Source organism: Cherax quadricarinatus, chromosome 97 (assembly GCF_038502225.1).
Source record: "Cherax quadricarinatus isolate ZL_2023a chromosome 97, ASM3850222v1, whole genome shotgun sequence".
In the NCBI taxonomy this organism is placed as follows: Eukaryota; Metazoa; Arthropoda; class Malacostraca; order Decapoda; family Parastacidae; genus Cherax; species Cherax quadricarinatus.
The window spans coordinates 4,154,697-4,179,044 of NC_091388.1; the positions used below are offsets into that span (position 1 = coordinate 4,154,697).

General features: G+C 40.9%; 1 protein-coding gene across 1 annotated transcript in view; it reads right to left on the reverse strand.

Moving 5' to 3' along the window:
* Positions 1-10,231, reverse strand: part of fzr (fizzy and cell division cycle 20 related) — a 41,530-nt gene extending 31,299 nt beyond the window's left edge. Inside the window, exons 1-2 of the mRNA XM_070105226.1 lie at positions 10,129-10,231; positions 4,697-4,794 (exon numbers count right to left, since the gene is read on the reverse strand). Of these exons, the coding sequence (XP_069961327.1) occupies positions 4,697-4,771 (75 nt within the window). The 5' untranslated portion in view covers positions 4,772-4,794; positions 10,129-10,231. The remainder of the gene's footprint in view (positions 1-4,696; positions 4,795-10,128) is intronic.
* Between the last annotated feature and the right edge of the window lie 14,117 nt (positions 10,232-24,348).

Below are 24,348 nucleotides of genomic sequence, written 5' to 3' on the forward strand. Positions count from 1 at the left end.
TTTCGGGCCACCCTGCCTTGGTGGGAATCGGCCGGTGTGATAATAAATAAAAAAAATATATATATATATATATATATATATATATATATATATTATATATATATATATATATATATTATATATATATATATATATATACACACACACAGTGGTCCCTCGTTTTTCGTAATTAATCCGTTCCTGGAGCCGTTACTATGAACGAAATTTACGATTTACGAATCAATTTTCCCCATAAGAAATAATGTAAATACAATTAATCCGTTCCTGACACCCAGAAGTATTAAAACAAAAAATTTTTTTACATGAAATATACATGTAGTACATAAACAATACAACTACATAAACAATACAATGGGAAATGATGAATGAAACATTAACAGCATAACACTTACCTTTATTGGAGATTCTTCTTAGTGTATGGGAGACTGGAGGAGGAGAGAGAGAGTGGATTGTTTATAGTTTGGAAGGGGAATCCCCTTCCATCAACACCTCAGGTACCATTTGCTTTTCTGGGGTTGCTTCTCTTCTCTGTTTCTCAATGCCACTAGGACCACCTTGAGAGTCACTGGAGTCCTGTCTCACAAAATAACTGTGGAGAGAGCTCTGTTTCTGGCGTCTCTTTAACACTTCCCTAAAATGGCCCAAGACTTTGTCACTGTACATGTTGCCAACCTGGCTTGCAACAACCTTGTTAGGGTGATGTTTCTCCATAAAGCTTTCCATCTTACCCCACATAATAAAAATCTCTTTAATTTCTGAAGAAGGCACCTTCTTCCATCTCTCTTCCTCCTCCTCTGCAATGTATTGCTCTTCCTGCTGAAGCTCTTGCAGCTCCTCAGTGGTGAGCTCTTCGTTGTGGTCTTCCACCAATTCTTCCACATCCTCCAAACTCACATCCAACCCCATGGAACTCCCCAGTGCCACAATTGATTTTACAACAGACATAGGCTCATCAGGGTCAGTCCCAAACCCTTCAAAATCCCTCTTGTTGACACAATCTGGCCACAATTTTCTCCAGGCAGAGTTCAAAGTCCTGGTAGTCACTTCCTCCCAAGCCATACCTATAAGCAATGGAGGATGCTGAAGTGTTCTTTCCAAAATTCCCTTAGGGTGTCTGTGGTCACAGTCAAGCACCTGTGAAACATTGCTTTTGTGTAGAGTTTTTTAAAGTTTGCAATGACCTGCTGGTCCATGGGTTGGAGGAGAGGAGTGGTATTCGGGGGCAAGAACCTTACTGTGATGAACCCAAACTCCTCAAAAATTAGGTCATCCAAGTTTGGAGGATGAGCAGGTGTATTGTCCACTACTAGCAGGCACTTGAGATCCAATTTCTTTTCCAGGAGATACTCCTTTACACTAGGGCCAAACACTTCATTGAACCACTCGACAAAAATTTCCCTCGTGACCCATGCCTTACTATTAGATTTCCAAAACACACACAATTTACTCTTCATAACATTGTTTTTCCTGAACACTCTGGGATTTTCTGAATGGTACACTAGTAATGGCTTCACTTTGAAATCCCCACTAGCATTAGCACAGAACATTAGTGTCAGCCTGTCTTTCATAGGCTTATGTTCTGGCATTGCCTTGTCCTCTTGTGTAATGAAGGTCCTCTTTGGCATTTTCTTCCAAAAGAGGCCTGTTTTGTCACAATTGAACACTTGTTCAGGTTTCAGTCCTTCAGCCCTATGTACTCCTGGAATTCATGCACATATTTTTCAGCTGCCTTGTGGTCCGAACTGGCAGCCTCACCATGCCTTACCACACTGTGTATGCCAGTACAGTTCTTAAATCTCTCAAACCAGCCTTTGCTGGCCTTAAATTCACTCACATCATCACTATTTGCAGGCAATTTCTTTACCAAATCTTCATGCAACTGCCTAGCCTTTTCACAAATAATCGAAGTCATAAGAGTATCTCCTGCTAATTGTTTCTCATTTATCCACACCAATAATAACTTCTCAACCTCTTCCAGTACTGGTGATCTCATTTTTGTCAGCATAGTTACTCCCTTTGCAACAACAGCATCCTTGATTTCCTTTTTCTTGGCCACTATGGAACATAAGGTTGTGTAGGGTTTCTTATACATCCTGGACAGTTCGGCCACACTTGTACCACTTTCATATTGTTCAATGATGGTTTTCTTAAATTCAATCGTATTTCTCACCTTCTTTACACTAGGAGCTTTCTTTGGAGCCATGGTAGCTTATTTAGTACTTGCAAGCACTAAAATAAATGGAATATTATGAAATATTTCGCTGGAGCACGCGAGGGGACCTTCGCTCACTGGTAAACAATGCCAGACTGGCTGGCACCACGGCTCACGCCGTGGGTACGCGTCCCAGACGAACTACGACTCGCGAGTCAACTTATGAAAAGCGAGTCCATGTTTATACAAAAATACCCCTATGATTGGCGAAATTTACGATTGCCGGGAACTATGAAAAGCGAGGGACCACTGTATATATTTATATATATATATATATATATTTATATATATATATATTTATATATATATATATATATTTATATATATATATATATATATATATCTTTCTTTCTTTCAACACATCGGCTGTATCCCACCAAGGCAGGGTGGCCCAAAAGGAAAAACAAAAGTTTCTCCTTTCACATTTAGTAATATATACAGGAGAAGGGGTTACTAGCCCCTTGCTCCTGGCATTTTAGTCGCCTCTTACAACACGCATAGCTTACGGAGGAAGAATTCTGTTCCACTTCCCCATGGAGATAAGAGGAAATAAACAAGAACAAGAGCTAGTAAGAAAATAGAAGAAAACCCAGAGGGGTGTGTATACATATGCTTGTACATGTATGTGTTGTGTGACCTAAGTGTAAGTAGAAGTAGCAAGACATACCTGAAATCTTGCATGTTCATGAGACAGAAAAAAGGACACCAGCAATCCTACCATCATGTAAAACAATTACAGGCTTTCGTTCCACACTCACTTGGCAGGACGGTAGTACCTCCCTGGGCGGTTGCTGTCTACCAACCTACTACCTACATATATATATATATATATATAATATATATATATATATATATATATATATATACAGTATATATATATATATATATATATATATATATATATATATATATATATATATATATATATATATATATATATATATATATATATATATATATATATATGACAGATTGATATTCATTATTATTGATGAAGAAAATAATGCCAGTGTCACCCTCTTGTTTGCATTAATGTACAATAACAAATAACTAATATTTACCACTGCACAATCTATGTGTAGTTCCAAGTAGTATGTAGGCCTAAGGCCTAGTCTATGGGAAATGCTCAAGTATGTTATTGGCTGTCTATGTGCTTAACAATACTTTATAACATGTAAACCACACATTGTGTACTATGCAAAGAAATACAATTTGTATTTGTAATGCAAGTTGGTAAGTGATAGCAAAAGGAACAAACTGACTTAGTTAAAACAAGCTACTTAGACTACTAGTGTAGACTGACTTAGTAAAAACAAGCTACTTAGTCTACCAATGTAGACCTTCAACTCCAACTGTATCAAGAGAACATTGCTGCTTCAAGGAGAACTCTCAGAAGATGCCCACTAAGAACCTGTCACCTATATAAGAACCCAAGTTGACTCCTGCAGCTGTTGCAAAGCATATAAAATAATAACAATAAACTTTATTCTACATGACACAACTTATACAGACCATAGCTCATACCAGTGACATACTAATACACCTACCATCCGACTTACGACCGAGTTCGGTTCTGAGAAACCGGTCGTAAGTCAAACTTTACTACTGAAAATCAACAAAACATTTTTGTAATGACTTAATTTGTTTTATTTTGGTATTTCATGTTTTACTTTACTTTTTATGTTGTTAGTACTGTATTTTATACTGTAAGGTTTAGGATAAACACTGTGTACAACACAAATAGTTGTTTATTTCCCAGAAATTTGGCATAAAAAACACGGTCGTAAGTCGAGTGGTTGTAAGTCGAGCAGGTCGTAAGTCGGATGGTAGGTGTATATAGAATGACCCTTGTTATGCAGAGCACTTCCTGCAAATTAGGTCAGTTTTGTCCCAGGATGCGACCCACACTAGTCCACTAACACCTGGGTACCTATTTTACTGCTAGGTGAACTAGGACAGCAGGTGTCTTAAGGAAACCCATCCTAATGTTTCCAGATATACCAGGTATACTCTACCTTCACTGCAGATGACTGGAAGTCACTAAATCAAAGTTTGATAAATCATGGATTAATTTTTATTTTAACATGGATTGTATGTTAAGACACGAACTTACAAACACAAGACACGAACTTACAAACACAAGACACGAACTTACAAACACAAGACACAAACTTACAAACACAAGACACAAACTTACAAACACAAGACACAAACTTACAAACACAAGACACGAACTTAGAACTTACAAACACAAGACACGAACTTACAAACACAAGACACGAACTTACAAACACAAGACACGAACTTACAAACACAAGACACAAACTTACAAACACAAGACAAACTTACAAACACAAGACACAAACTTACAAACACAAACTTACGTACACAAGACACGAACTTACAAACACAAGACACGAACTTATGAACACAAGACATGAACTTACGAACGCAAGACACGAGCTTACAAAGATACGAACTTACCGAGAGAGGCGAGGCGGGTGATGTGACTGGTCCATTCTGCTGCCGTAATAGCCGCCTCTCGTACTCACGATCCATACTCACGAAATAACACGATTCTACTGGAAATATTGCTGAAGTTCTTAATATTGTCAAAAATATTTTTATCATAATTATATTACATAATCATTATTATTAACAAAATACTGTATTTTCCTCGTTAACATTATGAAAAATATTATGATTATGATAATTATTATTATCTTTATTATTATGTTACTAATATTAACAAAATATATATCAGTTTTGACAGGAATATCATCATATTCGGTTCGGCCAAAATATTTCAGTCGAATACGTATACTATAAAATTTATTAAATAAAAAACACAAGACCAGGAATAATAATAATAATAATAATAATAATAATAATAATAATAATAATAATATAGTCACCTCTCTTATAAAGTTAAGTTAGGTTAAAATAGGTTAGGTTAAGTTAAAGTTGAGGTTAAGTTAGGTTAAAATAGGTTAGGTTAAGTTAAAGTTTATTTATTTATTTATTTATTTATTATAAATTTGTGCACACATACAGAGGTACAAAAAAATACAGATAAGAGCAGTATGCCAAAGCCACTTATACTATGCATAGCATTACGGGCTGGCTTAAAATTAACTTAAGATTAATTAAGCAATGATGAAGTCAGTGATAAAACATTAATGTAAACAGATTACTATAAAGCACAAGTGAGTATTACAAAGACAGGTCATATGAAGGATTCTGTTAGGTAGTGTATTTAAAAAATAATAAAGTTAGATTGGGTTTTAGGTTTAACATTTATGTGATATAATTGTGAGAAACATTTAAGATATACAATTTATAAGGTTCAGTTATTCAGTATTTATTTGGTTTTGGGTGAGTAAGTGATCTTTGAGTAGAGACTTGAATTTATAAACAGGAAGTGTTTCTTTTATATTTACAGGTAATGAATTCCAGATTTTAGGGCCTTTTATGTGCATTGAGTTTTTGCATAGTGTGAGATGAACACGAGGAACATCAAAGAGTGATCTGTGCCTTGTGTTATGGTCATGTGTTCTGTTGAGGTTGGCAAGGAGATGTTTGAGGGGAGGGTTAATATCAGAGTTAAGTGTTCTATGTATGTAATAGGTGCAGTAATAAGTATGGATGTTTTGTATGGTGAGTAGGTTTAGTGTATTGAATATTGGTGGAGTGTGCTGCCTGTAGTGAGAATTTGTTATCATTCTAACTGCAGCCTTTTGTTGGGTAATTAGTGGTCTGAGATGGTTAACTGTTGTTGAGCCCCATGCACAAATTCCATAGGTGAGATAGGGGTAAATAAGAGAGTGATATAGGGCCAGGAGGGCTGACTGTGGAACATAGTACCGTATCTTCGATAGTATGCCTACAGTCTTGGAAATTTTCTTAGAAATTTGTTGTATATGTGTATGAAATTTGAGTCTATTATCAAGGTGGATTCCTAAGAATTTTCCCTCTGTTAGCTTTGTGATAGGTGATCCGTTTATCATTATGTTAAGAGGGACATCTGTAGCTCTGTTACCAAACTGAATGAAGTAGGTTTTGTCAATGTTTAGTGTAAGTTTGTTAGTCCTCATCCAGGTAGATATTTTCTGTAATTCGGTATTTACAGTATTGGCTAGTGTGACTGGGCTCGGGTGAGAGAAGACGTATGTAGTGTCATCTGCAAATAGTGTGGGTTTGAGTAATTGCGAAGCATTTGGAAGGTCATTTATGTATAGGAGAAAGAGAAGAGGGCCAAGGACACTTCCCTGTGGGACACCAACTGTAATTGGTTGCGCAGAAGAGTTTGCCCCATTTGCGTACACATATTGGCTTCTGTTGCTGAGGTATGACTTGAGGTAATTGAGGGAGTGCCCTCTTATACCATAGTGTGACAATTTTACGTGGAGCAAGTCATGGTCAACTGTATCAAAAGCTTTACGTAAGTCAATGAAGATCCCCAGTGGGACTTCTTTTTTCTCTATTGCAGTGTATATATGTTCTAGCATGTGTATAATAGCATCATTAGTATTTTTATTAGGCCTGAATCCAAATTGGCAGGGGTTGAGTATGTTCTGGGAGATAAGGTAGGAGTAGATTCGTTTATGAATTAGTTTTTCAAAGATTTTTGAGAGAGGGTGTAAGTTGGATATTGGCCTATAGTTATTCAACTCTGTTTGGTCTCCTCCTTTGTGGATCGGGGTGACCCTTGCTATTTTGAGTACTGTAGGGAAGGTGGAGGATTCAATGGATTTGTTAAAGAGTGTTGCAATGATTGGAGATAGCACTTGTGACACTTTTTTATATATAAAGGGTGGTAAGGTACTTAAATCTCCTGCCTTGTTTTTTAGTGCATTGATAATAAGGGAGACTTCGTATGGGTTAGTCGGAGCTAGGAACAGTGTGTTCGGGTAGTTGCCGGTGAGGTAGTTATTTGGTGGGGTATCTGAGCTTGGGATTTTATGGGCAAGGTTTTGTCCTATAGTGGAGAAGAAATCATTGAGTCTGTTTGCTGTTTCTGTTGGTGGGAGTTGGGGTTCATCTGATTTTGCTAATTTTATTTCGCTATTTCGTGATATCTTTTTTGTTCCCAGAATTTCAGATAGTGTTTTCCAGGTCTTTTTTATATCACCTCGTAAGTTGGATAATCTGTTCTCATAATACAATTTTTTTGCCCTTCTTATCAGGCTGGTTAGGATTGACGAGTAACGTTTTGTTTGGTCTCTGGTTATGTGACCCATTCTGTACTGTTTTTCATATTGGTGTTTTGTATTTATGGATTTGAGAATGCTGGGTGTTAGCCAGGGACTGTTCAGTCTCTTTGCTGTCATCTGTTTAGTTTTTTTTAGGGCAGTGCTTGTTATAGAGGTATTGGGTCTTTTTTAGAAAATTATTAATACATTCGTCAATATCTGTATAGATTTCTAGCTCAGTGTGCCAATCAATGTTTGCTAATGCTGTTGCGAAGTTATTAATGGCTGCCTCATTGTGAAGTCTGAAGGTGACTTTAGTAGTGTCTTGGGGTAGTTTACCAAGAGTTGTTATGAGGAAAGTAGGGTAGTGGTCTGTGGTATTATCTGTAATTATGCCTGATTTTAAAGGGGATATGGTGTTGGTCCAGATGTGGTCAAGTAGGGAAACACTAGTCTCTGTAACTCTTGTAGGTTTTGTTACTGTTGGTAGTAACATACAGTTACTCATTGTGTTTGTGAATTCAGTAACGTGTGGGTCCTGGTCTTGCAGGAGATTTATATTGAAGTCACCTGAGAGTAGTAAGTGATCTTTGTTCATGCGTGCATCAGTTATCATACTTCCTAGATTTTGACTAAATTGGCTAATGTTTGACTGTGGAACTCTGTAGATGTTTATCAATGTGAGAGGTTTTTGTAGGTATTTGGATTTGAATTTAGCTATTATATATTCCCCATGTTCATCCCTTGTGCAAGTATTAGTGATACATTCTAGTTGGTCTGAGTAGTATATGGCTGTGCCACCCCCTTGTTGGTCTGGCCTACAGTTGTGTATGGCTGTGTAACCAGGAATGGCATAGACATCTGTACTATCAGGCTTTAGCCAGGTTTCAGTTAGTGTAATGATGGACATATTGGCATGTAAGGAATTTAGTAATGCTATGAGGTCATCGTAATGCTTGCTTAATGATCTGATATTGTAGTTAAAGATAGTTATGTTGTTGTTGGCACTGAGAAGTGCCTTTGATTGTTCTGCAGTGTAGTAATTACAGTAACTGTTTGATTCATTTAAGTCATTAAATAAGAGGTTGGTATCAGGATCAATGCTTGTAATCATAAGATTTGTAGTGAATCTATAGTTAGAATTAAGTATAAAACAAAGTAAATAGTCTTAAGCTAAAAAATAGCACCTGAATTATTTAACAAATGTAAAATAATGAGCTAAGGGACTAATACAAATAAAGTGATGATCATATAATAGTGCTTGGGAATATGATAGTAGGTAGTACTATAAAGGTAATTTTTTAAAGTTATAATTATAGTTTAAAATTATAATAAAAAGGGACTAATATAGGTTGAGGTTAAGTTAGGTTAAAATAGGTTAGGTTAAGTTAAAGTTGAGGTTAAGTTGGGTTAAAATAGGTTAGGTTAAGTTAAATTAAAGTTGAGGTTAAGTTAGGTTAAAATAGGTTAGGTTAAGTTAAGTTAAAGTTGAGGTTAAGTTAGGTTAAAATAGGTTAGGTTAAGTTAAGTTAAAGTTGAGGTTAAGTTAGGTTAAAATAGGTTAGGTTAAGTTAAGTTAAAGTTGAGGTTAAGTTAGGTTAAAATAGGTTAGGTTAAGTTAAGTTAAAGTTGAGGTTAAGTTAGGTTAAGTTAGACACTTTAAAATTTAATATAAAACACGAAACAATTTATATAAACCAAAATGTCACATAAAAAAGGTTAAACCAAGTTAAAACACAAAAATATATTAAAAACCATCAAAAAATGCAAAATATATTATAAATATTTTACAAAATATTAATAATAAACTATACAAGGAGGCGCTAAACTCGTTGGGGCAACAGACTATCTAGGGGCTCTATATGGCTAAATTTTGATCCAAGGCAGAGGAGTGGGCTCCCCTCCACAGCCATGGATAAAAAAAAAACCCACAAAAATCATAAAAACCCAAAGTGGGAATTATTACACTAAAAAACCAAAAAAAATAAGGATTGGATTAATTTTGATCCAAGGCAGAGGAACGGCCCCAGCTCCACCCACGTGGATCAAAAACACCCACAAAAAACTAGAAAACCCTCACAAAATTAAGAAAAATAAGAATAGACTTAATTTTGATCCAAGGCAAATGAGTTGCTCTAGATCCACCCTCATGGATCAAAAACCCGGGAAACTCCCTAAAAACAGCCAAAATGGAGGAAAAATTACAAAAAAAATCCCAAAAAGTCGAAAAATAGTAAAAAATAAGGATGGGTTTAATTTTGATCCAAGGCAGAGGAGAGCCCCAGCTCCACCCACATGGATCAAAAATCCAATAAAAAAAACCCTAGAACCCCCAAAATATGGAAAACCTCACTAAAAAAAACAATAAAATTAGTAAAAAAAAAAAAGAGGTTTAGCGTCTCTGACCGAGAGAAAATTCCCGACATCCACCTCAGTTTTAACCAATTTTTCATGGGTTTTTACAGGTTTATGCGGGTTTATAAACACTTTAACATGAACAAGAGGTTTATAAGCATGACTACACAACCTTACAAAAAACATATAAAAAGCAGTAGGCCTAAGACTGAAGAAAATAATGAATGAAAGAAGTCAGAAGCAGCAGCAGCAGCCAGCTACTCTACACACACCTCTGTTTTAACAGGGTTTTCTGGGTTTTTCAGGGGTTTAAGCGGGTTTTTAACCGGTTTAACTTAAAGAAGAGGTTTTTAACTAGCGTCTCATTACCTTATAAAAACCATATAAAAATTACGAGGCCCAAGAATGACGAAAATAACCAAGAACTGAAGACTGAACAACCAGTATTGTTGACAAGATGGCGGCCATGACTGTGATTGTGTGATTGTGTGATTGTGATTGTGTGATTGTGATTGTATGATTGTATGATTGTGATTGTATGATTTTGTGATTGTGTGATTGTATGATTGTGATTGTATGATTGTGTGATTGTGATTGTGTGATTGTATGATTGTGTGATTGTATGATTGTGTGATTGTGATTGTATGATTGTGTGATTGTATGATTGTGTGATTGTATGATTGTGTGATTGTGATTGTGTGATTGTATGATTGTGATTGTATGATTGTGTGATTGTGTGATTGTGATTGTATAATTGTGTGATTGTGATTGTGTGATTGTATGATTGTGATTGTATGATTGTGTGATTGTATGATTGTGATTGTGATTGTATGATTGTGTGATTGTGTGATTGTATGATTGTGTGATTGTATGATTGTGTGATTGTGATTGTATGATTGTGTGATTGTGATTGTGTGATTGTGATTGTGTGATTGTATGATTGTATGATTGTGTGATTGTATGATTGTGATTGTGTGGTTGTATGATTGTGATTGTATGATTGTGTGATTGTGATTGTATGATTGTGATTGCATGATTGTGATTGTATGATTGTGTGATTGTGATTGTATGATTGTGATTGTATGATTGTGATTGTGTGATTGTATGATTGTGATTGTGTGATTGTGATTGTGTGATTGTATGATTGTGATTGTATGATTGTGATTGTGTGATTGTGTGATTGAATGATTGTATGATTGTGTGATTGTATGATTGTGTGATTGTATGATTGTATGATTGTGTGATTGTATGATTGTGTGATTGTGTGATTGTATGATTGTGTTATTGTATGATTGTATGACTGTGATTGTATGACTGTGTGATTGTATGATTGTGTGATTGTATGACTGTATGATTGTGTGATTGTATGACTGTATGATTGTGTGATTGTATGATTGTGTGATTGTATGATTGTATGACTGTATGGTTGTATGATTGTGTGATTGTATGATTGTGTGATTGTATGATTGTGTGATTGTATGATTGTGTGATTGTGTGATTGTGTGATTGTATGGTTGTATGGTTGTATGATTGTATGATTGTGTGATTGTATGACTGCATGATTGTATGACTATGACTGATTATATGATTGTGTGATTGTATGATTGTTTGATTGTATGATTGTTTGATTGTATGATTGTATGATTGTTTGATTGTATGATTGTATGATTGTGTGACTGTATGACTCATTATATGATTGTGTGATTGTGATTGTATGACTATGATTGTGTGATTGTATGACTGTGATTGTGATTGTATGATTGTATGATTGCATGATTGTATGACTGTATGATTGTATGACTTTGTATGATTGTATGACTGTATGATTGTGATTGTATGACTATGATTGTGATTGTATGACTAATTGTGTGATTGTATGATTGTGTGATTGTATGATTGTGTGATTGTGTGATTGTATGATTGTGTGATTGTATGATTGTGTGATTGTATGATTGTGTGATTTGTGAATGTATGATTGTATGACTATGATTGTGATTGAATGATTGTGTGTGATTGTATGACCATATGATTGTGTGATTGTGTGATTGTATGACTGTATGATTGTGTGATTGTATGATTGTGTGATTGTATGATTGTATGATTGTATGATTGCATGACTGTATGATTGTATGATTGTATGATTGTGTGATTGTATGATTGTGTGATTGTATGACTGTATGAGTGTATGACCCCTGGCAGTCTTCAAGCTGGCACTGGACATGCACCTAAAGTCGGTTCCTGACCAGCCGGACTGTGGCTCGTACGTTGGTTTGCGTGCAGCCAGCAGCAACAGCCTGGTTGATCAGGCTCTGATCCACCAGGAGGCCTGGTCACAGACCGGGCCGCGGGGGCGTTGACCCCCGGAACTCTCTCCAGGTAAACTCCAGGTAATAAAAATAAGTAATAAAAAAAGCCAAACAACTATACTACTCCAGTAGATTCACAGACACTAGAGGAGATATAAAAAAGACCTGGAAAACACTCTCAGATTCTAGGGACCCACAAACTGAGAAAAACCAAGAATATTGTCCTAACTAAACCTAATGAAACACCACTACATCCCACTGACACAGCTAACAAGATAAACGACTTCTTCTCAAACATAGGATCTAATCTCGCCAGTAAAATCCCACATACCAATGCCCATGCCGGGGACTACCTAGATGGTAATTTCCCAAATTCCTTCTATCTTGCACCAACTGAGCCCACGGAAATCATTGGGATCATAAAGTCACTTAAAAATAACTCGGGGAATCTGTCTCATGTCCCACCATTACTGTACAAGCGAGCGGCCCATGTCCTTTCGCAGGCTATTTCATTACTTTTTAACAAGTCAATAGAGACTAGCACCTTCCCGAAACTACTCAAGATGGCAAGGGTTACACCAATACATAAAGGTGGTGACCCTACAGACTTAAACAACTATAGGCCAATATCTAACTTACCATTGCTATCCAAAATCTTTGAGAAACTCGTGTACAAGAGACTGTATTCATTTATAACGGCTCAAAACATACTCAACCCCTGCCAGTTTGGATTCAGGAAAAATAAAAGCACTAATGATGCAATCATAAAAATGCTAGATCTGCTTTACACAGCATTGGAAAATAAGGAATATCCACTAGGAATTTTTATTGACCTAAGAAAAGCTTTTGACAAAAGATTGACAACCTCAAATTAAAGAAATAAGGGGGAAAATTTTTTAGGTTATCCCTTGACAAAACCCGAATTTCAGCACTATACCCAGCATATAAAAAAAGTACCCAAAAATTTTTGGGGATTCTCCCCCAAGATCGATTTTTAACCAAAATCCCCTTTCTCACCAAACCACTCATTATTTATCCATACCTCCCCTTTGCTTTTTGTTTTTGGGGATAAACTGCGGCAACACACCTAAAGCCAATAAAAACCCCAACAAAAGCTGCAGTAAGAAAAATCCCAAATCCCCTCCCCGGCAGCACCCCACCTTAAAGATTCACTCCCAGTTCAGTACATCCACACTTACTGCTGTCACCCCATATCTACAGGGCCTTTTTTAAAAACCCAATAAAATTTTGGGCCTAAAACCTTTTCTTGATATTGTAAAGAAACCCAGGCTCCCGAAGACACAAACATCTCTACGACATTCCCCGTGTCCAAAACCCTTTTTTAAAAAAATTCCCAAAGTATGTCAAAGGCCCCAAAAACTAAACCCCACCTAGAGAACTTAGAACTGGAACCATTTTATCACCTTCAAAAATACCTTAGAAAACATCTTTTTCCTGATACCCCCATAAACCCAACCAAAAGAATCCCCAATTTTTGGGGGCCAAATTTACACTGCCCACCCATTCGACCAAAACAGAAAAAACCCCAAAATTTTAAAAATAAGAATCCTGTGATACCCCAATTTACTGAAACTATAACAAACCCAAAACAAAAGATTCACATTCCCAACCCTAAAAAACTAGATTTAGTCATTTAGCCATAATCCCAAAACTTTTTACCTCAAAAATTTAAAATTTTTTACAAAAAAAAATTAAACCCCCGAAATGCCCAGCCTTTAAGGTTCTATGGTACACTCGGGTAATCAAAATTTATTACATTTTAAACCAAAAAAACCAAATTTCGGGTAAACTCAGTTTTTAAAACCCTTATAGAGAATAAATTTTGAATTGAAACCATGGTACCTGTTAAGGTGATAGGTGTTAAAGAAAGCACTAACCCAGAAGTGCCATCCTCCGGAGAGGCATTGGATTCGCCTGACCTTCCTCATATTATAACAAATTTCCAGAAAAAAATTGAGCATCTTGAACAGATCCTGACAAGTTTAATAAATATATGTAATCAGGATGATGCTCTTGAGCATGGTGATGATGTCAAAAGTGCAGCAATCTCCGTTCAGCTTCCAGCAATTTGTGAGAAAGAAGCCCATAACTCTTGCCTTCAAGACTTGCCTTGGAACTGGCTGCCAATATGCCGAAAAATGCTTAAAAATAAAGGTCCTGAAGATAAAGACGTACAAACTATGCTATTTGCTCTTAAGTATCTGCACACTGTAGTCAAAGCATAATAGTTTTACCATCTTATGAGCAAGAGATTGTAATAACTCACTACAATGGATACATTACAAATCTTTTCATGGAACATTGCTTCCATCAGGAAGCGGTTGCCTGACTTACATCATATTAGTGCAACCAAGAATATTGATGTCATCTGTTTCCAGGAATGTAGATTGAAAGATGGAGCACCTCCACCAAACTTGCCTGGATATGCAGCTTATAACCTAAGGTCAACCAACTGTTGTGTGATGTATGTCAGAGAGAACTTGCCACATTCACTCCTTTCCTTGCAGAGTCGAGTTAACATGCAGTATCATAGTGTCAAAGTATATGCAGGCGATTTTTCCATAAACATTTTTAATCTCTATGCCCCAGCGAACCAGCTTCGACCTGATGCTTTACCAGATCGCATCAATAGTGAACCTACCATCATTCTTGGAGATTTTAATGCCAGACATAAGAATATTGGTGGGTCTATAACAAACACCAATGGAACTAAACTAGTGAGATTGCTAAATGAGCATGATAATGTTCGAATTGTGGGCACTACTGAGCCTACTCACATATATGGTGGCATACTAGATCTGTGTCTTGGATTTAATACATCATATACGATGCATGACTCTGTCATAGTTGATGATCTTCTATCTGATCACTTCCCAAGACTAACAACTGTCAATCTTGATCACATCTCCAGCAATCAAGGAGCTAAATACAGAAGGAGGAAACTTATTCTCAAACCAGAACACAGAGACAACTTTATTAACCACTTGGATCAATGGTATAAGAATTACGAGCCCATTGGCACACAAAAATTTAATGATGATTTAGTTACCACTATTGAGAGTGTTCTCACAGATCAAGTGGGCAGGGAAAGGAAACAAAGACCCTCCACTATAAATAACAGTAAAAACCAACGTAAATACTATAATGATCCAGAGCTGCGCAATCTAACACATGCAGCAGCTAGGAGGATTGGTAAAGCATACCGTGAATGTAGAACCCCAGACCTGCTCAGAACGTTCCAAGCTGCACTAACAAATTCAAGGAATAGAAAGCAAGAACTTAGGCAACAGGAATGAGAACAATTTGTTAGTGGATTAAATAGGTCCACCCCTTTGAGTTTGGCTTGGAAAGGTATAAATAAAATAACCAGGAAAAAGACTGGCAATGTTGCTCATCCCTTTCCTCTTGAAAAAGCAAATGACCTCATAAATGACTGGTCCAAAACATACAGGCATGAAAGCCTTCCATCTCATATTAGAAAAAAATTAGAGAGTACACTCTTCAGGTCACTTGTTCTATCTAGGCTGGAATATTGCTGCACACTAACAGCACCTTTCAAGGCAGGTGAAATTGCTGACCTAGAAAATGTACAGAGAACTTTCACGGCGCGCATAACGGAGATAAAACACCTCAATTACTGGGAGCGCTTGAAGTTTCTAAACCTGTATTCCCTGGAACGCAGGAGGGAGAGATACATGATTATATACACCTGGAAAATCCTAGAGGGACTAGTACCGAACTTGCACACGAAAATCACTCACTACGAAAGCAAAAGACTTGGCAGACGATGCAACATCCCCCCAATGAAAAGAAGGGGTGTCACTAGCACGTTAAGAGACCATACAATAAGTGTCAGGGGCCCGAGACTGTTCAACTGCCTCCCAGCACACATAAGGGGGATTACCAACAGACCCCTGGCAGTCTTCAAGCTGGCAGTGGACAAGCACCTAAAGTCAGTTCCGGATCAGCCGGGCTGTGGCTCGTACGTTGGTTTGCGTGCAGCCAGCAGCAACAGCCTGGTTGATCAGGCGCTGATCCACCAGGAGGCCTGGTCACAGACCGGGCAGCGGGGGCGTTGACTCCCGGAACTCTCTCCAGGTAAACTCCATGTAAACTTCTGAAGAAATGTTGAAACTGATTAATTTTATGAGCCAAAATATTGATGAGAGTGATTGCCTCTTTACCGAGTATGAATTAGATAATGCATTAACCAAAGGTCGATCAACTGCTCCTGGAGAGGATGGTATAACCTATGATATTCTCAGAACTCTAAGGCACGTGCCTGATAACTCTTTGTTGGCACTGTATAATCTCAGTTACATTGAGGGCGTTCTTCCTACTTCCTGGACCAATAGTCTCATTGTGCCTATCCCTAAGCCCCAACAGCCTGATACATTTAGGCCGATCTCCTTAACTAGTTGTCTTTGTAAAACTTTTGAAAGAATGATGCTTAACAGACTGTACTACAGAATCAGACATCAACTTTCCCCCTACCTCTATGGGTTCATGAAAGGTAAAAGTGTGCAGAACTGTATTTCCACCTTTCTCACTGCACACACCTCTACTAGTTTTACCAATTTTCTTGATCTAAAATCTGCATTTGATATTGCAAACAGAACAGTTATACTACATGAACTAGCCAAAATGAATATTGGTGGTAGCTTACTCTGCTGGATAATAGGATACCTGTCAAATAGAGTATCCTCTGTCCTTTACCAAGGCTTCAGAAGTGATTCTAAAGAAATGTCTTTAGGTACACCGCAGGGAGGAGCTCTTAGTCCCATGCTATTTAATATTCTGATTAATGCTCTCCTAAATGCTCTACCTGCCTCACCTAAACATATAGCTATAAGCTATGCTGATGATATCATGATCCATACAACAGGGCATAAGAAGATGAATACCATTCTTAGTGAAGTTCAAGCAATTTGTAATCGACTAGGCCTCATAATATCTTCCTCTAAAACTAAGATATTAACAAGCAAACGACATCCCCCACCCATCTATTTGCAGGGTGAAATCATTAGCTACGTTAAAACTTACAGATATCTTGGTGTATTCCTCAATAAGTGGACAATTAAGCACATAGTGTTCAAGAGAGTGACCATATGCCTGATCACATAATTTACATTTAGTTTGATCATCATCTGTGTGTCTCCCAAACTGCCAGAAGTACTTGTAACCAAGCCTAAGCCTGGCCACTACATCATCAGTCAGTACTTGTAACCAAGCCTAAGCCAGGCCACTACATCATCAGTCAGTACTTGTAACCAAGCCTAAGCCTGGCCACTACAACATCAGTCAGTACTTGTAACCAAGCCTAAGCCTGGCCACTACAACATCAGTCAGTCTGTTCACATTGCAAGTTGCTCCATAAACATACTTATCTACGTTCATGTTATCATAGTGGGTTATAGATCTACTCAGGCTTCTAACTGCATTCCTATAACAATCATTTTCATTATTTACTTCTCTCCTAATATTATTCCTAATGCTAGACACAGTTATACCAAAGTTATATTCTACATTCTCCTTCTCGATACTCTTCTTGGCTAACATATCAACTTTATCATGAAGGAGTAATCCAATGTGTGATGGGATCCATAGCAATTGTACATTAATTCCTTTGTCCCTAATTTTTGAGTATCTATACCTGGCTTCCCCAATGAGCATGTTGTTGGAGTCATTACATGAGTCAAGAGCCTTCAATGATGACATAGAATCAGTAATGATGATAGAGTCAAGCTCAGTGTCATAGGTTAGCTTTAGCGCCATTAGGATTGCAAACAATTCAGTTTGCAGTGTAGACGCCCAGTTGTTAATTCTTATGCCTAACTCAACAAATTTATTATGGTTCTTAACTAGGGAGGTGGCAACAAGAGCAGATGCAGCCCTGCCAGAAGACTCCTGCTGGAGGTGACAACAAGAGCAGATGCAGCCCTGCCAGAAGACTCCTGCTGGAGGTGGCAACAAGAGCAGATGCAGCCCTGCCAGAAGACTCCTGCTGGAGGTGGCAACAAGAGCAGATGCAGCCCTGCCAGAAGACTCCTGCTGGCGGTGGCAACAAGAGCAGATGCAGCCCTGCCAGAAGACTCCTGCTGGAGGTGGCAACAAGAGCAGATGCAGCCCTGCCAGAAGACTCCTGCTGGAGGTGGCAACAAGAGCAGATGCAGCCTTGCCAGAAGACTCCTGCTGGAGGTGGCAACAAGAGCAGATGCAGCCCTTCCAGAAGACTCCTGCTGGAGGTGGCAACAAGAGCAGATGCAGCCCTGCCAGAAGACTCCTGCTGGAGGTGGCAACAAGAGCAGATGCAGCCCTGCCAGAAGACTCCTGCTGGAGGTGGCAACAAGAGCAGATGCAGCCCTGCCAGAAGACTCCTGCTGGAGGTGGCAACAAGAGCAGATGCAGCCCTGCCAGAAGACTCCTGCTGGAGGTGGCAACAAGAGCAGATGCAGCCCTGCCAGAAGACTCCTGCTGGAGGTGGCAACAAGAGCAGATGCAGCCCTGCCAGAAGACTCCTGCTGGAGGTGGCAACAAGAGCAGATGCAGCCCTGCCAGAAGACTCCTGCTGGAGGTGGCAACAAGAGCAGATGCAGCCCTGCCAGAAGACTCCTGCTGGAGGTGGCAACAAGAGCAGATGCAGCCCTGCCAGAAGACTCCTGCTGGAGGTGGCAACAAGAGCAGATGCAGCCCTGCCAGAAGACTCCTGCTGGAGGTGGCAACAAGAGCAGATGCAGCCCTGCCAGAAGACTCCTGCTGGAGGTGGCAACAAGAGCAGATGCAGCCCTGCCAGAAGACTCCTGCTGGAGGTGGCAACAAGAGCAGATGCAGCCCTGCCAGAAGACTCCTGTTTAGATACATCAGTGTATATAACTTGTGATAACTTATTACTACCAGTTAGGAGAGAAACTTTTTCTTGAGCAGTTGCTCTAACAAGAGATTTAAGGAAGGGATTAGCTTCTTGGGAGGGACTTGTAGGTATGTGATATTAAATGAACACATCTTCCATGGAGGGGTGAAATGCTCTTGTTGCCTACAGTGATACAGTTCATGCAGGTTGTAAAACTTAATGCACTTGCACGTTTTCACAATCCATTTAGATATGTGTGTATTTACTTCTAGACACTTGGTAAGATTCATTGTGACAATGTCTAGATCATTTCTCAACATTCTAATACCGAGTACAATGTTAATCTCAACAATCCTATCACTGATGCTAGAAATACCAAGCTCCTTCCTCATGTTAAGAACTTTTGTAGATCTGGGACAGCCAAGAATAATTCTGAGAGTTTCATTCTTCATTAACTCCAAGGGTCGGAGAGAACTTTCTCTAGCTAATATCAACATGGGACCAGCATAATCAATTAAGAACCTAACATAGGCTATGTACATCATTCTCACGATTCTCACATTACCACCATAGCTGGGGTTGTACCCAGCAACATTACCACCATAGCTGGGGTTGTAGCCAGCAACATTACCACCATAGCTGGGGTTGTAGCCAGCAACATTAGTACCATAGTTGGGGTTGTAGCCAGCAACATTAGTACCATAGTTGGGGTTGTAGCCAGCAACATTAGCACCATAGTTGGGGTTGTAGCCAGCAACATTAGCACCATAGTTGGGGTTGTAGCCAGCAACATTAGTACCATAGTTGGGGTTGTAGCCAGCAACATTAGCACCATAGTTGGGGTTGTAGCCAGCAACATTAGCACCATAGTTGGGGTTGTAGCAAGCAACATTAGTACCATAGTTGGGGTTGTAGCCAGCAACATTAGTACCATAGTTGGGGTTGTAGCCAGCAACATTAGTACCATAGTTGGGGTTGTAGCCAGCAACATTAGCACCATAGTTGGGGTTGTAGCCAGCAACATTAGCACCATAGTTGGGGTTGTAGCCAGCAACATTAGCACCATAGTTGGGGTTGTAGCCAGCAACATTAGCACCATAGTTGGGGTTGTAGCCAGCAACATTAGCACCATAGTTGGGGTTGTAGCCAGCAACATTAGCACCATAGTTGGGGTTGTAGCCAGCAACATTAGCACCATAGTTGGGGTTGTAGCCAGCAACATTAGCACCATAGTTGGGGTTGTAGCCAGCAACATTAGCACCATAGTTGGGGTTGTAGCCAGCAACATTAGCACCATAGTTGGGGTTGTAGCCAGCAACATTAGTACCACAGTTGGGGTTGTAGCCAGCAACATTAGCACCATAGTTGGGGTTGTAGCCAGCAACATTAGCACCATAGTTGGGGTTGTAGCCAGCAACATTAGCACCATAGTTGGGGTTGTAGCCAGCAACATTAGCACCATAGTTGGGGTTGTAGCCAGCAACATTAGCACCATAGTTGGGGTTGTAGCCAGCAACATTAGTACCATAGTTGGGGTTGTAGCCAGCAACATTAGCACCATAGTTGGGGTTGTAGCCAGCAACATTAGCACCATAGTTGGGGTTGTAGCCAGCAACATTAGCACCATAGTTGGGGTTGTAGCCAGCAACATTAGCACCATAGTTGGGGTTGTAGCCAGCAACATTAGCACCATAGTTGGGGTTGTAGCCAGCAACATTAGCACCATAGTTGGGGTTGTAGCCAGCAACATTAGTACCATAGTTGGGGTTGTAGCCAGCAACATTAGCACCATAGTTGGGGTTGTAGCCAGCAACATTAGCACCATAGTTGGGGTTGTAGCCAGCAACATTAGCACCATAGTTGGGGTTGTAGCCAGCAACATTAGCACCATAGTTGGGGTTGTAGCCAGCAACATAAGCACCATAGTTGGGGTTGTAGCCAGCAACATTAGCATCATAGTTGGGGTTGTAGCCAGCAACATAAGCACCATAGTTGGGGTTGTAGCCAGCAACATTAGCACCATAGATGGGGTTGTATCCAGCAACATTAGCACCATAGTTGGGGTTGTAGCCAGCAACATAAGCACCATAGTTGGGGTTGTAGCCAGCAACATTAGCACCATAGTTGGGGTTGTAGCCAGCAACATTAGCACCATAGTTGGGGTTGTAGCCAGCAACATTAGCACCACAGTTGGGGTTGTAGCCAGCAACATTAGCACCATAGTTGGGGTTGTAGCCAGCAACATTAGCACCATAGTTGGGGTTGTAGCCAGCAACATTAGCACCATAGTTGGGGTTGTAGCCAGCAACATTAGCACCACAGTTGGGGTTGTAGCCAGCAACATTAGCACCATAGTTGGGGTTGTAGCCAGCAACATTAGCACCATAGTTCGGGTTGTAGCCAGCAACATTAGCACCATAGTTGGGGTTGTAGCCAGCAACATTAGCACCATAGTTGGGGTTGTAGCCAGCAACATTAGCACCATAGTTGGGGTTGTAGCCAGCAACATTAGCATCATAGTTGGGGTTGTAGCCAGCAACATTAGCACCATAGTTGGGGTTGTAGCCAGCAACAGCTTTGAGAGCATCCAGCCAATCTTTTTGCATCTCTTATTTATTTGGGGTACGGTGGATTTATTGAAGGTTGATAGTAGTAATAGTAGCACCAGTTGTAGTAGTTATTGTAGTATTAGCAGCAGTATTAACAATAACAGTAGTAATAGTAACAGTAGAATTAATAGCACCTGTAGAAGTAATAGTATGAAGAGAAGAACACTTCTCCAGGCTGAGGGACTCACCACCTCTAACTTCTGTAGGCTGAGGGACTCACCACCTCTAACTTCTCCAGGCTGAGGGACTCACCACCTCTAACTTCTGTAGGCTATGGGACTCACCACCTCTAACTTCTCCAGGCTGAGGGACTCACCACCTCTAACTTCTCCAGGCTGAGGGACTCACCACCTCTAACTTCTCCAGGCTGAGGGACTCACCACCTCTAACTTCTCCAGGCTGAGGGACTCACCACCTCTAACTTCTCCAGGCTGAGGGACTCACCACCTCTAACTTCTCCAGGCTGAGGGACTCACCACCTCTAACTTCTCCAGGCTGAGGGACTCACCACCTCTAACTTCTCCAGGCTGAGGGACTCACCACCTCTAACTTCTCCAGGCTGAGGGACTCACCACCTCTAACTTCTCCAGGCTGAGGGACTCACCACCTCTAACTTCTCCAGGCTGAGGGACTCACCACCTCTAAATTCTCCAGGCAGAGGGACTCACCCCCTCTAACTTCTCCAGGCAGGCTCACCACCTCTAACTTCTCCAGAGGGACTCACCACCTCTAACTTCTCCAGGCTGAGGGACTCACCACCTCTAACTTCTCCAGGCTGAGGGACTCACCACCTCTAACTTCTCCAGGCTGAGGGACTCACCACCTCTAACTTCTCCAGGCTGAGGGACTCACCACCTCTAACTTCTCCAGGCTGAGGGACTCACCACCTCTAACTTCTCCAGGCTGAGGGACTCACCACCTCTAACTTCTCCAGGCTGAGGGACTCTCCACCTCTAACTTCTCCAGGCTGAGGGACTCACCACCTCTAACTTCTCCAGGCTGAGGGACTCACCTCTAACTTATCCAGGCTGAGGGACTCACCACCTCTAACTTCTCCAGGCTGAGGGACTCACCACCTCTAACTTCTCCAGGCTGAGGGACTCACCACCTCTAACTTCTCCAGGCTGAGGGACTCACCACCTCTAACTTCTCCAGGCTGAGGGACTCACCACCTCTAACTTCTCCAGGCTGAGGGACTCACCACCTCTAACTTCTCCAGGCTGAGGGACTCACCACCTCTAACTTCTCCAGGCTGAGGGACTCACCACCTCTAACTTCTCCAGGCTGAGGGACTCACCACCTCTAACTTCTCCAGGCTGAGGGACTCACCACCTCTAACTTCTCCAGGCTGAGGGACTCACCACCTCTAACTTCTCCAGGCTGAGGGACTCACCACCTCTAACTTCTCCAGGCTGAGGGACTCACCACCTCTAACTTCTCCAGGCTGAGGGACTCACCACCTCTAACTTCTCCAGGCTGAGGGACTCACCACCTCTAACTTCTCCAGGCTGAGGGACTCACCACCTCTAACTTCTCCAGGCTGAGGGACTCACCACCTCTAACTTCTCCAGGCTGAGGGACTCACCACCTCTAACTTCTCCAGGCTGAGGGACTCACCACCTCTAACTTCTCCAGGCTGAGGGACTCACCACCTCTAACTTCTCCAGGCTGAGGGACTCACCACCTCTAACTTCTCCAGGCTGAGGGACTCACCACCTCTAACTTCTCCAGGCTGAGGGACTCACCACCTCTAACTTCTCCAGGCTGAGGGACTCACCACCTCTAACTTCTCCAGGCTGAGGGACTCACCACCTCTAACTTCTCCAGGCTGAGGGACTCACCACCTCTAACTTCTCCAGGCTGAGGGACTCACCACCTCTAACTTCTCCAGGCTGAGGGACTCACCACCTCTAACTTCTCCAGGCTGAGGGACTCACCACCTCTAACTTCTCCAGGCTGAGGGACTCACCACCTCTAACTTCTCCAGGCTGAGGGACTCACCACCTCTAACTTCTCCAGGCTGAGGGACTCACCACCTCTAACTTCTCCAGGCTGAGGGACTCACCACCTCTAACTTCTCCAGGCTGAGGGACTCACCACCTCTAACTTCTCCAGGCTGAGGGACTCACCACCTCTAACTTCTCCAGGCTGAGGGACTCACCACCTCTAACTTCTCCAGGCTGAGGGACTCACCACCTCAAACTTCTCCAGGCTGAGGGACTCACCACCTCTAACTTCTCCAGGCTGAGGGACTCACCACCTCTAACTTCTCCAGGCTGAGGGACTCACCACCTCTAACTTCTCCAGGCTGAGGGACTCACCACCTCTAACTTCTCCAGGCTGAGGGACTCACCACCTCTAACTTCTCCAGGCTGAGGGACTCACCACCTCTAACTTCTCCAGGCTGAGGGACTCACCACCTCTAACTTCTCCAGGCTGAGGGACTCACCACCTCTAACTTCTCCAGGCTGAGGGACTCACCACCTCTAACTTCTCCAGGCTGAGGGACTCACCACCTCTAACTTCTCCAGGCTGAGGGACTCACCCCCTCTAACTTCTCCAGGCTGAGGGACTCACCACTCTAACTTCTCCAGGCTGAGGGACTCTCTAACTTCTCCAGGCTGAGGGACTCACCACCTCTAACTTCTCCAGGCTGAGGGACTCACCACCTCTAACTTCTCCAGGCTGAGGGACTCACCACCTCTAACTTCTCCAGGCTGAGGGACTCACCACCTCTAACTTCTCCAGGCTGAGGGACTCACCACCTCTAACTTCTCCAGGCTGAGGGACTCACCACCTCTAA